The 16,897-nt window shown below is 37.5% G+C and overlaps 1 protein-coding gene across 8 annotated transcripts in view; it reads right to left on the reverse strand.

The window, feature by feature from the left end:
- Positions 1-16,897, reverse strand: part of COBLL1 (cordon-bleu WH2 repeat protein like 1) — a 155,603-nt gene that overhangs the window by 58,728 nt on the left and 79,978 nt on the right. For 5 of the 8 annotated variants that reach the window (XM_058549135.1, XM_058549131.1, XM_058549129.1 and 2 more), the window contains exon 2: positions 4,121-4,309. In XM_058549135.1, the coding sequence (XP_058405118.1) occupies positions 4,121-4,309 (189 nt within the window). Of the gene's footprint in view, positions 1-4,120; positions 4,310-5,287; positions 5,331-6,433; positions 6,813-16,897 lie in introns of those variants that run through there. The other 3 variants (XM_058549132.1, XM_058549130.1, XM_058549134.1) reach the window with 3 other exon arrangements.

The following is a 16,897-nucleotide window of genomic DNA, read 5'->3' on the forward strand; positions in this document are numbered from 1 at the left end:
TGCTGTGTGTTCACATTCTTGCAAATGGAACATTCTGAGCATACCTCTGCATGAGTGGTATAAGAAGACAGAGAGGAGCTTTCTAAAAATCTCCAAGAACATATTTTGAGCAAAAAAAAATTTGTGAAAAGTTAAATGAAGCGTATGATAAGTTTTCTAAATATTTATTTCAGTCTAATATTGATATTATTCTTCAAAGGAAATGCATATAAATAATACTATCAAAATAAATATATTTATATTGGAATATGATTTATATTGGAATATAATTATAAAGGAATATTTAGACAAATTAAGAAATGATGGTCTCAAAAAATATTAGGGACCCTTCACAGTGATGTACGGAACTCTGATTTAAGAAAACCTTATGCACTTAAACTTATTTAAAATTACTCTTCCCCAGGCCCCCACCAAATTCCTGCATCATTTTGTTGAAAGCTTTCTATTCCATTTGTAGTAACAATGCCATGAAGCAATTTAAGTTATCTGTCACAGGTCTTCACGTTAGATAGCTAACATTTTTCAGAAATAGAATATATTTTCAGAAATAGAACTTCTGAACATTTTTGCTGTTGTTATTGTTAAACATTATTTTCTATTTTAAACAATGGGCCAGCAGTAGCTGCAGCATTCACTATATCCCAAATCACACTTGTAAGATTTCCTGAATCACACTGTAAAAGATCTAGAATCATTCCTAAGCTATCCAGAATCACACGCCTAAGATATTCAGTCACACAACCACTTTTAATCATAAACGCTTAACATAAAAAAGTTAGTCATAGCGTCTACAACATGACTCATTCCTGAATAAAACTATTAGGAACAAAGTCTTTACATCAAACTCCCTACTAAAAACACTGATATGAAACAAATTCTACCCTCAGAAGAATTTTTCAGCCCTAAACAAAATTTAAAAAGCAATCAGAATTTGGGGCCTCTGCATTCTGCTCATTCTTGCCTTGTTCTCCACCTGGAGAAAATATCTTTATTCAAAAGATCCTGAGGGCGGGCCCGTGGCTTGGCGGTTAAGTGCGTGCGCTCCGCTGCTGGCGGCCCGGGTTCGGATCCCGGGCGCGCACCGAGGCACTGCTTCTCTGGCCATGCTGAGGCCGGGTCCCACATACAGCAACTAGAAGGATGTGCAGCTATGACATACAACTATCTACTGGGGCTTTGGGGGGGAAAAATAAATAAATAAAATCTTTAAAAGATCCTGGGAAAGCAACTAGGGCCCATCCAAATGCCTCTTCAAAGCACCCCATTTAAGTTGCTACCTCCTTCTACATACAAGGGTTTAGGGAGACTTGAATGAATTTATTAAATGCCTACCACATTGCAAGAAACTGTGCTAAACACTATGAAGAAAAGTAATGATGCCCACATGGATCTGGTGGTTTATTCAAGAAGATAAGATATACGCATAAATTATAGCATAGAACATATACCACATGATAACCATCAATGGTATCAAGTGTCAGAAGAGTTCGGAAAGCTTAAGATATTCAAAGGCGAGTATTGAAGGAAAAGTCTACTTAATTTTGGAGGTGAAGAAAATAAGATGTCCCAATCTCCAGGCCTGGTAGTTTGGACTTCCCTAATTTGGTATTGAATTGCTGTTCCTGCAGTCTTTTATCAAGGCAGTGCCACAAACAGAGGGTGTTTCAGTCAGATTAATCCGAGGGTGGAGGGTAAATGGAGACAGCCCAGGGATAAGGAAAGCAGTTCTCAAGAGAAAATGGAGGAAGCCCATATGTGCCAGGCACTGATAGTATTTTATATAATCCTAACAACAATTCAGTTATAAAACATTTTTATAGATAAGAGAAATGAGGTAATTCAACAACAGTTGGTGGCCCAAAAGCAAAAAGCTGATTGATGAAAAATTACTCAGGTTTAGGGACCTGGCAGGCAAACATGCTGGGAGGTCAGAAGGGTGAGGAAAAATCTAGGGTCCCTGTAAATAAGAATGTAGTAGAAATGACTGATGCAGAATCCCAGTTAAACACGAAGAAAAATGCAGCAACCTGAAGAGCAGCCATAAAGTAGACTTAAGAAGGAGGATGAAGAACAAATCCAATTAAGAAAGAGAAAGTGGGTAAGCTGGATATCAAAAAGGTTGTGTTCAAAGAGGGAACCCTAACACCTCAGGAATGGAACAGCTTTAAAGTGATGAGACACAACCATCCTGGTAGACAGGGGAAGTAGACTCCGGATGTAGGTTCCCAGAGTTAAGGAAAGAGAAGAAAAGTTAGCTCAGGGTAGCATGTGGAAAAGTCTAAAATAATTATGATGGGGGACAGGATAGACAGGAAAACCGAGATTCTAATGCTGAAGTCATTAAAGTTAAGAAAAAAAAAATCTAGGGGCCAGTCCAGTGGTGTAGTGGTTAAGTTCGAGCACTCCGCTTTGGCGGCCCGGGGTTCGTGGGTTCGGATCCCAGGCGTGGACCTACGCACAGTTAAAAAATAAGCATGCTGTGGCAGGCATCTAACATATAAAAAGTGGAGGAAGATGGGCACGGATGTTAGCCCAGAGCCAATCTTCCTCAGCAAAAAGAGAAGGATTGGCAACAGATGTTAGCTCAGGGTTAATCTTCCTCACCGAAAAAAAAAAAAAAAAATCTAAAGCACTCAGAAGGCTGAAAGCAGAGAAGACGGCAGTGTAGAGAGATGACTGGTACGTCCAAGAAGAAATTTTGAAGAGTACTGATAATGAAAACACTGTCACCTGTCAGCATCAGGGAAAAACTAGGAAAAATGAGGCAGTTTTTTTTTTTGTAACTTACTTTGAATTCAGGGAAAATTAAAGGAATTGCCTTTATTACCCTCAGCCACATCCATTATCGTTATTATTTTAAAACCAGGGTAATGGTGTTATTTCAAGGATTGAAGATGATGACTTACAAGACGCCTTCCTCATCAAGCAGAGGAAGAACCCAGGTGATTACCTGCCTTTTATGTAGAAAGACCCCAAGGACAGTCACAGGTTTTTCAACCTCATAAATATGCTGCAAGGTGTGATCTCCAAAACTGCTTTCAACACAAAACAAATGGCCAAACACAACTTACTTACATTCAATGAGAATTTAATACACAATACTATGTATTGTTTGCTAACGCTGAGCTTTTCTATTTTCATGTACTTTCAATAATTTGTAAAGTTACACATAATCTTGATGATAAATCTTATGATTAAGATTATCTTGAATGAGGTCCCTCTAGATAAAACCTCATTGTAAGAATGCAATATCCAATATGTTGCTTACTTATTCTTTTTTTCTACACACACACACACACACACACACACACACACACACACACACGTGCACACACAGAGACTATACTAAAGTCAAAACAGCCTAGATTTCTACAACAGGACTCCTGATAACAAACGGGCAGTTGAAGGTGAAAGGTGGAAAAGGACCAAGTACACAACCCCTGTAACTTTCCACTTCAAAATGAAATGGAAAATTACACTTGGCTTTATTCCATTTTTCCAATTTCTACGCGATTAAAAATAAGTCTCCTAAATCACTACTTCACTTCTGAGTTCAAGTTTAATTTTACATTTCTATTAAACTTATCCATATTTTTAATAAATTAATTAAATCGTTTAATGAAATTAAAAATCCTGGTAGTTTTACCGATAGATTTATCTGTTTTGACAAATAATAGAGTATTCGATTTTAAGAGTAGTTAGTAACTTCTGCAAAATCAAATTCAGAGAAGCAGCTTAAAAGGGAAAGAATAATTTGGAGAGGAAGGGAAAGGGTTTTCTTATAGGTCATTGACTTGCTTTGTAAGTTTGTCTTACAAAATCAATGTAACTGATAACCATTTTTCTGGGAAAGGCTATTTTTAAAAAACTTATTAAATGACTAACAAAATATAAAATAGTTCTAAATTTCAAGAGTCACTTGACAGCGGGTGTGGAATTCACAGCATCAATACTAAAACATTGTCAGAAAAATGTTAATACCTTTTAGCATTTTTTTAACAGATAACTAAGTGATAAATGAAGTATTTTGTCAAAGAAAAAAATCAAGAAGTACACAACAGAGGGTTTCAATGACAGAAGAAGAAAGAGAAATCCTGGTATTTCATTCGCCCCATCATACCTGCCATGAACAGTAGTAGATTTGATAACATCCCCAGGGAGGACCACTGAGAGTTCAATGTCTTTATCTATCATGTTTTCCTTCTGTTCCATGATAAAAGCAGAGGATTCTACAGAATCATCAACTGAAGAGGCATCAAGGTATTTGGTCTCAGCTGGAGGAAGTGGTGCCTTGGCTTTTGGTTTTTTCCTAAAATAAAAACAAAACACAGAAAATAAAACATACGTATTTTAAAAGTAACTTTTGAGTAAGATGAAATTTAATAAAAACACAAAATGTGTGTATATATGATTTTCACACCTAGAAAAAAAAATGCACCAAAATGTTAACTGTTAGTATACTAGGGATGATAGAATTGAGGATTTTGGTTTTTTTTCCTTTCTTAATTGCATTTTTGTTTGTTTGTTTTTGACAGTATGCCTATATTACTTGGTAATAAAAAGAAACATGATAAAGAGATTTGATATTCACTCCAGTAGGTTCAATTAATGTGTGTTCACTATAGCAAAGCAAAAATGTAACATTTTCTTTGATGAGATAAGTTATAAAAATCCTTCCTGTCTCAGGATGGAGGTCAGAATCTCATTTCCACACCTCATAATAGCTCTTACCTTTGTGCCGTTCATTCTATTTATTTCCAATCTAGTGTGTTCTGCCTCTCTGTCCAGATAAACCCTACCTATCCTTCAAAGTCTAGCTGAAACCACGCTCTCCCCTCCCACCCACCTCCTAACACAGAGTCTCTCCCTATAGAGCACATTCAACAGATTTCACAAATGAAACATTTTTTCTGTTTTTCCTGGGTACCAGTTTTATCTCTTTGCCGACACTTATAATTTCCTGCAAGAAAGAAGCATGCTATATTTCCTACTATGCTTAGCAATGAACAATGAACTGTGACTGGTTATTTGATAAATTACTTTTCTGTCTCAATGAAAAATGTTACAAATAATTATTCTAATAAATATGTTTCAGTGTCACTTACTAGGATGACCCCCTCAACTGATTTATAACAGAAATAGGTAGTAAACATTCTGAAAAAATTCACATGAGCCAATTCAGTGATTTGATGGGTTGAAACATGAAAATAAATATAAAGTAACTACAAGTAATGACATATATATATATTTTTAAAGTACTACAAATTAGAGCTTTTGAAAATGTTACCTTTATGAAAGGCTGATTGCTTTTGGAAGAATACTACTGCTTCCTATTCAGAAAAATATAAATTTTAATTCCTCCCTCTCCCCATTTCCTAGGCAAAATAAAAACCAAACAAGATAAAAGGGCTTCTTTGTAAGTACATGTGTAACATCTAGCCATTCAGTATTTTCAAAATTTAAGGTCTCACAAATCCAAGCACATTTACACATTCAGCGTCATGAAAAAACAGAAGCAAGGTTCCCATATTGTACATTAATTTTCTACAATTATAGGCCTTTAATATTTAGGAGTAAAATTTCAGAGATAAATTGCACTTGAGAAAAGATTTTTTTTACAATAGCAACAAAAATGAAGTTTTAAAATTGCTACAATAAATATAACAAGCTTGTAAAATCTATACGAAGAAAACTCGATCTAATTTCACAACATTTTTAACTTGCAGAAATTGACTACTCATGTATTCAAGAAACATTTACCCTATAACAGACAATCATGTAGCAGATTCAGCTAAACACTGGGGATGTAAAGATGATAAGATCCAGTTTCTACCCCTAAAGGGTTTATACCCCAAAAAGAACTGACAGATATACACAAAATTCCAACAAAGTTTGATAATTCCTCTAATATAGTTACGCAGATGGTACAGCTAATGCTCATATAAACAAAAACTTTCTTAGGAATCCAGAAACATTTTATAGATGAGAAACATGAGCTGGTTTTGGGGGAATGAACAGAAACTCACAGGAAAAGACAAGAAATAATTGATATTTCAGGCAGAGGCAAGCAGATGGAGCCATGAAAGAAAGTGGTACTTAGAATTGAACAGTTCGGTAAAATTCCACAGAGAAGTCAAAGGAGACAAAAAATCAGTAAATCAATTAAAAAACTTTTATAAACAAGAGAATTCGCTAAGGTGGCCTGGAACAAAGTTAAACTCAAGTCAATAGTCTTTGTAAACATAAGCAAAAACTAGTCAGAAAGTATAACGAAAGAAAAAAATTCTTTTACAATAGCAACAAAAATGAATTTTAAAAGTTGTTACAATAAATATAACAAGAATTTTGCAAAATCTATAGGAAGGAAATCTTAAACACCAAATATTCAGTTTGGATCTCTCCCTTGGACTCTAGACGTAAATCCAACGCTTACTTGACATCTGGACTCAGATGACTAACTGGAATCTCCAACTTCATTTAACTTCCGATTCCTCTCCCCAGCTCCTCCAAACCAAATCTTTTCCTCTCCAAGTCTTCCCATCTCAGTAAATCACAATTCTTTCAGTTCCTTGGGCCAAAACTCCCCTCTCACACACACACTCACAATCCAAACCATCAATAAATTCTGCCAGCTCTGTATTCTATAAATAGACCCAGAATCCACCAACAACCTTGATCACCAAACACCTCTGTTCAAGCTGCTAACTGGTCTCCCTGCTCTCAACCTTGTCACTTTATATTCTATTCTCAACATAGCAGCTGGACTGATCCTCCTAAAATGTAAGTTGGATCACCACATTTCCTCTCCCACCCTTCAATGTCTTCTGACCTCACTCAAAATAAGATGTAGCGTCCTATAATCTGTCCTCCCTTACCTCCAGCCTCTCCAGTCTCCTCTTTCCCCCTTTCTCCTAAGGCTCACGGCATTCCAATCCTATGACTCTGCCTTCTCCTTGAATACACTTCGAACAACCCTGACTCAGGACCCTCTACAGAGTTGGCTCCGGACCTTAAGATAACAGCTCTATTTCTCTGCTTTACTTTTGCCTTAGGGCTTATCAGCCACTAACACACTTGTTTATCATGTCTCCCTCCATTAAAGAGTAATCCATCCCATGAGAATAGGGACTTGTCTCCACTGCCACGTGTCACACATATTTGCAAATGCATAGAATCTCCGGAACAATGCCTGTTACATAGTAGGCACTCCTACTGACTGAACGAATGAATTCAGTGAATACTTCCCACAAAGATGAGGAACCTAAGTATATAACTGGGAAGGAAAAATGCTCTTACCACCAAGGAAGAAAATGAATTTTTACATCAGGATTACCTGTGTTGGATTTTTGGAAATTAATTGATTATATTTTATTTTTAAAAAGATGAGTATTGACAAATACACACTAGATTTATTAGCAAGGGATAACTGGGAACTTAGGGCTTTAAAAGAGTTTCGTGGAGGAGGCCAGAAGAGAAGCCCGGCTGCCACAGGCAGAGAGGTAAGGCAGCAGGAAGAACTCTGTCCCCAGAGGACTTGGCTTTCAAGAGGAGCAGCAGTGAAGGAGGTCTAATGGGCACCTCCTGCTGCCACCAGGATCTTCCCATGCCCTGCTTTCATCATTCCAGGCACCTTCCCATCTTCAAGTGGTGCTCATCATGATCTCCATTTGAACGCCGTCCTCTCTGCCTTTACACATACTATCTATCCTTCAAGGTTCAGAGTGAGTCACAATTCCTCGGGACATCTTCCCTGTCTACTGCTCACCGCAATGAACTCCTCTGACTCACAGTTTTAATGTTCTGTGTATTGTGACTGTCTCATTTCCTAAGGTACTTTGAGGCTGTGATGAAAACCCATCTTTAATTATTAAAGTTAAGCCTACTTAAAAAAGGAAAGCAGAACAAAGCATTAGTTGAAATATTATTTACATAGAACTTCTATTAAGAACATCTTAATGTTCCCTAGTATTACTTCAAATAAAAAAGCATTTGTCACCTTGGTCCTGAAAGTTGGAAAGCACATGTGAATCAGACCAAGATCCTTCCACACTGAACTAGAAATCCAATAGGGAAGACGCAATGTGTAAGTAGTTAAATAACGAATGCAAAGCAAAAAAGTGGTGTCACTAAACAGATGGGTAACCTTGAAAATTCAGAGCAATGACAACAAGCTGAAACTAGCTCTGTGGGAGTGGAGGAGCACTTCAAAGAGAAGAGACATGTGACTCAGTTCTTGAAAGGAAAGTAGAATTTAGACAGGTAGAGCCTGTAGGATCAGGTATATGTTAGTTCCCAATTGTGATCTATTTACATTAAATTTAGGAATGTGTCTATCTAGTTAAAGTTTGCTTACTACATAGTATAGTTGAGTAAAAAGAATACCAGGTAGAGGCTTGGATTTGGCCTGAATCCTAAGTAGCTTTAAGACTTTGTTAACTTATTTGACCTTTTATTCACCAGCAAAATTTTTAAAATACCTTTTACCTACTCACATCTCTCCCAATATTCTTAATTTTTTGATTGAGATGCTTTGAAGCCATAATAAAATTAAATTAAATGTCACCAAAAGCCAAAGATATAGTGAAAATAATCAAAGGTTATAACTTATTTAAGTATAGGAAATTCTGGGAATGTAAAAAAAAAAAAAAAAAAACTAACACATGAACCTGCAATAATAACTATAACTTACTGCTTAAGAATACTAGTTTTCTTTAAGATTTTAAAATCACAGTAACTGCCATTGAACTCCCCCACCCCTGTTTAAACAGGAACGTGCAGTTTTTCTACCCAAGGGATTTTCACATAAGCTCTTCGTCACCAGTGGCCTATTTTGACTATCAGTTTCTATTCCTTGGAGGCTGCTACTCTTAACAGTAAACAAAAGCAAATTTCACACAAGGGTGAGCGGAGAGGAGGTTATACTGAAAAGATATTTGAAACAGAAAACTTCTCTAGGTCAGGGCAAAAATTCATTAATCAAGCCTTAAAAACAACAAGCCATAGTAAATTATTGCTTAAGTAAATTACTGCTTTATTCATCAAGATTATCTCAGTATTACACTCAATTTTCATAATGAAAATTAAGGTAAAATTTCACATGATGCAGTAATATATTTAAAAAAATATCAAAACAATTTTAACACAGAATTTCAATTGGCATCCTGCTATTACTACTGATTGGTCTTTTTATCATTTAATTTACAAAGCTCTTCAAAATCATGTGTCCTTTGTAATCATTATCTCATCCTTGCCAATATTAATATCCTTAAAATAAATGAAAAGACGGAATAAAAGAGAAGCTCAGCAAAACAACAGAAATCTACTCAAATACCTCTTCTTGGCTTGGAAAAAAGCCTTAAATTGTGTATGAGATATACTTACATCCTTAATAAGCTACTCAAATCCAATAGGATCACATGTGTTTGCTATATCTATATAGAATTCTTATAGATTCACTCAGAGAGTACTATATAAAAATAGACAGTTTAAAATTCTAATGACCAAAGAGAAATTTAACAGCTACCCTCTCTCAGTTCAGAAGACCTTCCAATAGAAAATGCATTGTGATAAGCATTGAGGAGGCTGTCCCTCAAAGTAACTGGCAATGTTTTCAGGGCCCCTAAACTATGTATTTCAACTAGAAAATGGAGATTGATTCCTCAAAACAATTTCTTAGTGTCTCTCTCTGGGTTTGATGAAACAAGAGAAGATTTTATTAGACAAAAATTTGTTCCAGGGCCAGTCGCATGGCCTAGTGGTTCAAGTTCGGCATGCTCCACTTCAGTGGCCCAAGTTCTCGGGGTCGGGTCCCAGGCTCAGACCTACACCACTTGTCAGTCATGCTCTGGTGGTGACCCACACACAAAGTAGAGGAAGATTGGCACGGACGTTAGCTCACACGGACGTTAGCTCAGGGCTACTCTTCCTCAAGCAAAAAAAGAGGAGATTTGGCAATAGATGTTAGCTCAGAGCAAATCTTCCTCAGCAAAAAAAAAAAAAAAAAAATTTGTTCCAATGGTGGGCACAACATTGTGCTATGTGCTTGAAGGAATACAATTAAGAACAACAAAAGGTCCCTTTTCTTTCTAATATCAAATCAGAGTGAATATATAAAAGTGGCTTTAAAAGATAAGCAATAATGAAAGGCAACAAGGAGAGATTCAAGGCATTATATGACTCTTGCCTGACATTTCTCACGTCAAGGCCACCAATCACCTATGTGTGTCCAAATCTAATAGACAATTATCTATCTCGGTCACATTTGAGTAAGTTCCTAAGTTCCAATAAGGGCACATTTCACAGCTGCCCAAGCTCTCTGCTTGGGATTCTCTTCCCTTAGCTTCTTTATGTGACAACACAATCTACGTTTTTCACTCTTCACTGCCACTCCTCTGTCTCCAACGCCCTCGTCTGCTTGCCTGATTTCCAAATGTTGGAGCACCCCAGGGCTCCTTCTCTGTCTTCTTCTTTACTCTTTCTACAACCTTCACCACCCGGGTGATTTCATCAAACCCCATAGCTTTAAATATCACCTACATGTCAGAGACTCTCAAATTCATACCTCCAACCCTGATTTGTTTATTGAGCTCTGATTTATACGCCCAATAATCTCATGGTCATCTCCATTTGGATGTCCCATGGGTTTCTCACAACCAAAACTCTTAATTCTCCTCTCTATCCCCAATCACTATTCTCATCCAAACCTCCCCCAATATTCCCTATCTCTGCAGATGGCACCACACTAAATGCCCCGTTAACTCAAGCAAAAATCCTAGGCATATTTTGATTACTTTCTCTCTCTGTTTCCTATTTCCAATCCATTATCAAGCCCCGTAAGCTCTTAACTCTAAAACATATCCTGAATCTGTGTACTTTTCACCAGCTCCTCTGCTACCAACCCCAGCAATCAAGCCATCATCTCTTGCTTGGACTGCTCTGACCGGTCTCTCCTGTTTCTCCTCTTGCCCCTTAAAATCTATTCTTCTCTGTAGTAGTCAGAGAGATCTTTTAAATATGTAAATCAGATTACATCACATCTCTAATTCTTCATTGGCCTCCCAGTACACTGAGAATAAAACCCAAATTCCTTTCCTTGGCTTACAAGGCCCTAGATGAGCTAGCCTGATGGTTCTCAAAGTGTGATTTCAGAGCAGCACCAGCACCTTGCAAGTTGTTAGAAATGCAAATTCTCAGGCCCTACGCCAGACTTATATAATCAGACACACTGAGTAGAGCCTGGCAATCCTCATTTCACAACCCTCCAAGTGATTCTGATGCAAGCTAAAGTCTAAGAAACCACTGAACTAGCCTCTACCAACCTCTGAGCTCCCCTCTTACTACTCTCAGTTTCAGTTCCCTGTGTAATTCACACTGGCATCTTTTTCCTTCCTAAACAGACCCAGCCCCTTCACATCTGAGGGACTTGCACAGCTGTTCCCTCTGCCCAAAATGCTTTTAACCGTTGAACTTCAAATTGCCTGCCTCTTGAGCTCATTCAGACTTCAGATCAAATATTTCCTCTTCATGGAGATATTCTCTAACCACTCAAAAGAGGTGCCAATGCTCATCCCCACCCATCTTGGCCTATTCTTCATATAACCCTGTTTTGTCCTTATCACATATATCACCCTGTTCATTTATTTATTTACTTGTTTATTATTTGACCTTAGACTCTAGAATGAAAATTCCACAAGAGTTGGGACCTGGCCTGTCTCCTTCTCTGCTAGCACTTAGAAATTTAACTGGCACAAGAGATGGTGCTTTCTAAGTGTTTGCTGGTTTAATTGAGGAAGGAAGAGAGGGATAATTATATCAGTTCCATGAATTCATAGGAGAGTAAGGGCTTGGTGGGTTGCTAAGAATCAAACTATTGTGTAACACAAACTATTCTGTGACGAGTCAGAGGTATAAGAAGTCTAAAGAGACCCACATAGGTAAAAGTAATTAATCCTCAGGAAGATACTAAATCTTCTGCCTATTTGGGGGAAAAAAATAGAGTTAGGGATCAAATTGGGAGACACTGAATTCTATAGTGGAAAGACACCTCCTTCATTTTGCCCAAATGTTCAGTAACTCACCTGAGGACACGTAACCAACCTGTGGGTCAGAACTCAGATGTCCTAGCTGTAGCTTCCCTTGACCAATGAGGATCATGATTAATACCAGGAAAGAATAACCTATTTCTGTGTAACCTTTTCACTTTTAAAAATGGAACTCATCTTTCAGGTACATTTGGCATAATGTACCAAATGAAGAGGCCGTGGGTATTCTTCACATCAAAGTAAGCACTTGTTAAATGCTAGTGACTTCATGTCCCCAAAGTAAGTTCCAATGAGGACACAAACGAAACATAAAATGGCTTTTTCCTATTTACTACCTTATTATCAACAACAACAGCTAACCCTTGAGTGCTGACTACGTGTTGGAAATCGTCCTGGGTGTTTTCTGCATACTAACTCCTCCTTACAGCACTGTATGAGGTAAGTGCTACCATCTCCATGATCCAGATGAGGCAACTGATGCACAGAGAGGTTAAGGCACTTAGCCTTAAGTGCTGGAGGGGAGATTTAAATCCAAGTTGTCAACTTCTAAAGCCAGTGATCTTAACTGCTAGACTATATCGTTCCTTTGGGAGCTGAAACATTCAAACAAAATAAACAACAACAACAAAAAAACGAATGAACAAAAGCCAAGTGGTAGAGGAGAAAAAAATGAGCCGTTATTCAATATCTGCTGCTAAGCACTGTGTAGGTGCTTTTTTTCTATTTAATCTCATGAGGCAGTTGTCATTGCCACTTAACTGGGGTTTACAGAGGTTAAGAAACTTGCCGCAAAGCACACAGAAGATAGTACCAAACCCTCCTGATAATCTTAACAAGGACTATGTAAATAATCCCTGATACTGAAATAGGAATGCAGATGCTGGATGTGTAATGCCCCACTCACACTAACCAAGGCTGCTACATCTGCAGGCAGAGTTGCGGGAACAGTGTATTGGGAATCAAAAAGCATGGAGTGTCCCAAATGCCCACTTGTGTTACCTTAAGTGAATCATTTAATTTCTCTGGTCCTCCATTCCCTCATTTACAAAATACAGGTATTGGACTAGATAATCTCAGGTCCCTTCCATCTCTAACATGCAGAAATTTGTGCATAATAATTTTGTTTAGAGACTGAAAATGGAGGCCTCAGTAAGATATTTTAGGACTAGGGGCAGGACACTGTAGCTAAGCTAATTTACAATTACCATTTGGTTGAAAGAGTGACATGGACAGGACCCCATGCCCAGGGAACTCTTCCTATCCCAAGAACACTTCTGGTCTTGGTCAGGAAAGGGTTTCCTCTGAGGCTCACAGGAAATGCTTCCATTTCCAAGTGCCTTTCTCTCTCTTGGCATACACACTAGGAAAAAATGATGAACAGAGTGACGAACTCAAAAGAAAGTCTTGAAAAGCTTCTGGTTTCAGTCTCCCACACTCAATTCTTTTACATTTCAACACCCAGAATACAAGGTCTCTATCACGAGCCATTCATCACATCAGTTTTTTTGCCCCCATTGCACCTCCACTCAAATCTGACCAACTATCCAAAGCCACTACCCTGGCTTTCCATCATCTTAGATTTCTTTCCTTCTCCCAAGGACACACACAAAAAGTGCACAGATTTCTATTATCTTAATTTCTACTACCCTGCTCCTTCCAAATTTCATTTCATTTCCCTCCTTTTTTTTTTTTTGCAGCCAAGCTTCTAGAACTCTGCGGTCCAACATGGAAGCCATGGGGCTATTGAGCACTTGAAACATGGCCAGTGTGACTGAGGGGCTACATTTTTAGCTTATTTAATTTTAATTTATATTGTAAAACTGATACTTGATTCAGTTATTGGAAAACATTTAAGTTTATTTGGAACAACTTAGGTATGTGGATCTATTTTTCAACTGTAAATGTTATGACATCAAAATACAGATCAAGTATTTCCAATGAAAACATAGCACCTGAATTGAGATGTGCTATAAGTGTTAAATACACACTGTATTTCATAGACTGAGTATAAAAATATTAAATACCTATTAGTAATTTTTATATATTGATTACATATTGAAATGATAATATTTTTTGAGATACTGGGTTAAATGAAATATATTACTGTGGTTGGCAGCCTCTAGGATGGCCTCCAATGACCCTGCTTCCTTGTATAATCCCCTCCCCTTTGAGTGTGGGTTTGATTTAGTGACTTATGCCCAGTGAATAGAATCCAGCAAAGGTGATGGGATGTTACTTCTGAAATTAGGTTACCAAGACTGTGGCATCTGCTTTGGGTACTCTCTCTCACTTCCTCCCTCTAACGGAAGCCAGCTGCCATGTTGTAAGCTGCCCTATGTCTCTGGCCAACAGCCAGCGAGGACTTGAGGCCTGCCAGCAGCCACAAGAGTGAGCTCGGAAACAGATCCCACCCCAGAGGAGACTTGAGCCCCAGCCGATACCTTGATGGCAGCCTCACCTCCCTACCCAGCAAGCTGGAGAACTACAGTTCTACATAAACCTTGTACCTCAGTTTCAGCTTCAGGTGATACAAAACACACGCTATGCTCCAAAGCACCCACTGCTCATGTCATTACCTGTACAAGAGGATATCTTCTTTGCAATCCACCAGTGAAAATCCTCTCTTTGGATGCCTCATCTTTCACGAACCTTTCTTGTTTTACACATAGGAGTCCTCCTACTTTAAATTCTTTCAATATTTTGTTTATATGTATAGGAGGCCATTTGTATAGAGTCTTTTGTTCAATAAGTAGCTATGATGATCTATCACACCCATCACAATGTGTAGGTGAAGTGGGGTACATCCAAAGACAAGACATAGGTCTTCTCTAGCACTTATGGTATGGTAGAAAGAGTGAAGAAATAGCCAATTAACTAATACAATGCAGGAATAAAGTACCCCAGGCTACCTTGTGTCTTATAGCATAGTTTCTAATGTACATCACCTTATCTGCCAGATAAGGTGGCAGAAATCATGAATATCAATTTTTGTATTTTTGATTAATACCCTCACCTTTTTCAGAGTATGCTCAATTATTTATTAAAGAATGAATCTACCTAACTACAGTTTTCATTAGGTTCATTCATTTTTTTGTAACATCCCTCTCAAATCTTCCCTTTTTACTACTTTTGGGAACTTAGCAATTACTTAAAGTGAGATACAGGGACACAATAGAATCTCTTTGTAACACCCGGTCTTTGAGGATAAGTTAGTATGAGTGGATGAAGTTTATGTTGAGATTTAGTTGTCATACACCCAGAAAGACATAACCTGCTCTGTATTCCAATTCATGCAATAAATGGGTCATGTGGATAAAGACAGGACTCTTTAAACTTAAGTATCAACTCTAAAGCAGATATTTCTTAAATAAAATTAGATAGTTCAGTTGCTTCCAAAAATATAATGGGGATTCCTATTCTATTTTAACCAGATGTGTATTCCAATAGAAGAAATAAAGTTTCCTGAAGTTAATTCTGGTGAGAAAAAGTTTCATATTCACTACGTTAGCCAGCTAATGAGATGCTAAATAACATAATTCACTTTCCCCACTCCCCCATCGACTCATCACTAGGTAATTTCTGGGGAAATTTTTCAACATTTATTGATATCCAATAACATTCTCAATACCAAAAACCTAGTTTCTAGTCTTCATTTTGTTTATATATCTGAAATAGCTAAAAACTGCAAACTATATCACATTTTATGAAAGTCGATAGGTTAAGAGTTTACTCCTGAGCATTTCTAAGTCAAACTCTTTTTCAAACACACACACACATGTACAGAGTGCTTTAGATAATAAATGCATAATTTGGTTCTCACCTTGTTTTGGTGGGGGGTGGTATGGATGGTGCGGCAAGGGGAAAACAAAAATATCTAGCTCACTAGATACATACAGTATAATCTTCCAGTGACAACATTAAGACATTCCAGAAAGGCACAAGGTGATAGAAAAAAGGTATGTATTTGCAATTAGAAAGGAAAAAATCTACATATTAATCACCAAGAGTTACTTATAGAATTTAAGATTTTGAAATGAGTCAGAGATCTGGGTCTGTACTTATTAAGTCATTTAATCTCTCTGGAAAGATTTCTCCAGCTGCAAAACTGGGTAATATATCCTGCCTTATGGGGTGGTGAGGGGGTTAAATGGCTAATGTATATTCATTGTCTAGCCCACTGGTCCTCAAACTTGGCTACACAATGAACTCACCTGAGGAGTTTTAGAAACTGCTGCAGCCTAGGTGCCACTCCCAGAAATTCTAATTTAATTGGCTTGTGGGGATTTTTTTAAATCTCCCCAGGTGATTCTAAAGTGCAGCCAAGTTTGAGACCCACTGGTTTAGCATAATGCCTGACGCATGGTGGTATTCAATTAGAGTAAATGAGATACCTTCATAGAACTTGGTCAACTCTGAAACACTGCTTGAAGGTCGATCAAGTTCATGTAAATTCAGGAAGGTCTCAGAATCACTGAACATAACACATCTTAAAAGTAGTGCAAAAGTTTAGTAAGAATTTTTTCAAATCCAAATCCCCATTATATTTTTGGTTCCGTTTATCAAAGAAGGACATTCCCTATAAAAGGAAAGAAAACATAAATTTCCCTTGATATTTTTCATTGCGACATAACATATACAGAAACTGTATAAATATAAGTGAATACATTTGAACATATATATACACACTCAAGGAACCACCACATGGACTAAAATATAGACTAGGAAAATGTATCTATAAATTAAAAATTAAATATTAAATTTCTCCTATCTGTCCCATAAATGTCACCACAATTTCAGCCTGTTTCTGGGCTTTCCTAAATATCTTATAGGGATGTTTATTTTGTGCACAGTTAAGA

The sequence above is a fragment of the Diceros bicornis genome, chromosome 10 (genome assembly GCF_020826845.1).
Source record: "Diceros bicornis minor isolate mBicDic1 chromosome 10, mDicBic1.mat.cur, whole genome shotgun sequence".
NCBI lineage: Eukaryota > Metazoa > Chordata > Mammalia > Perissodactyla > Rhinocerotidae > Diceros > Diceros bicornis.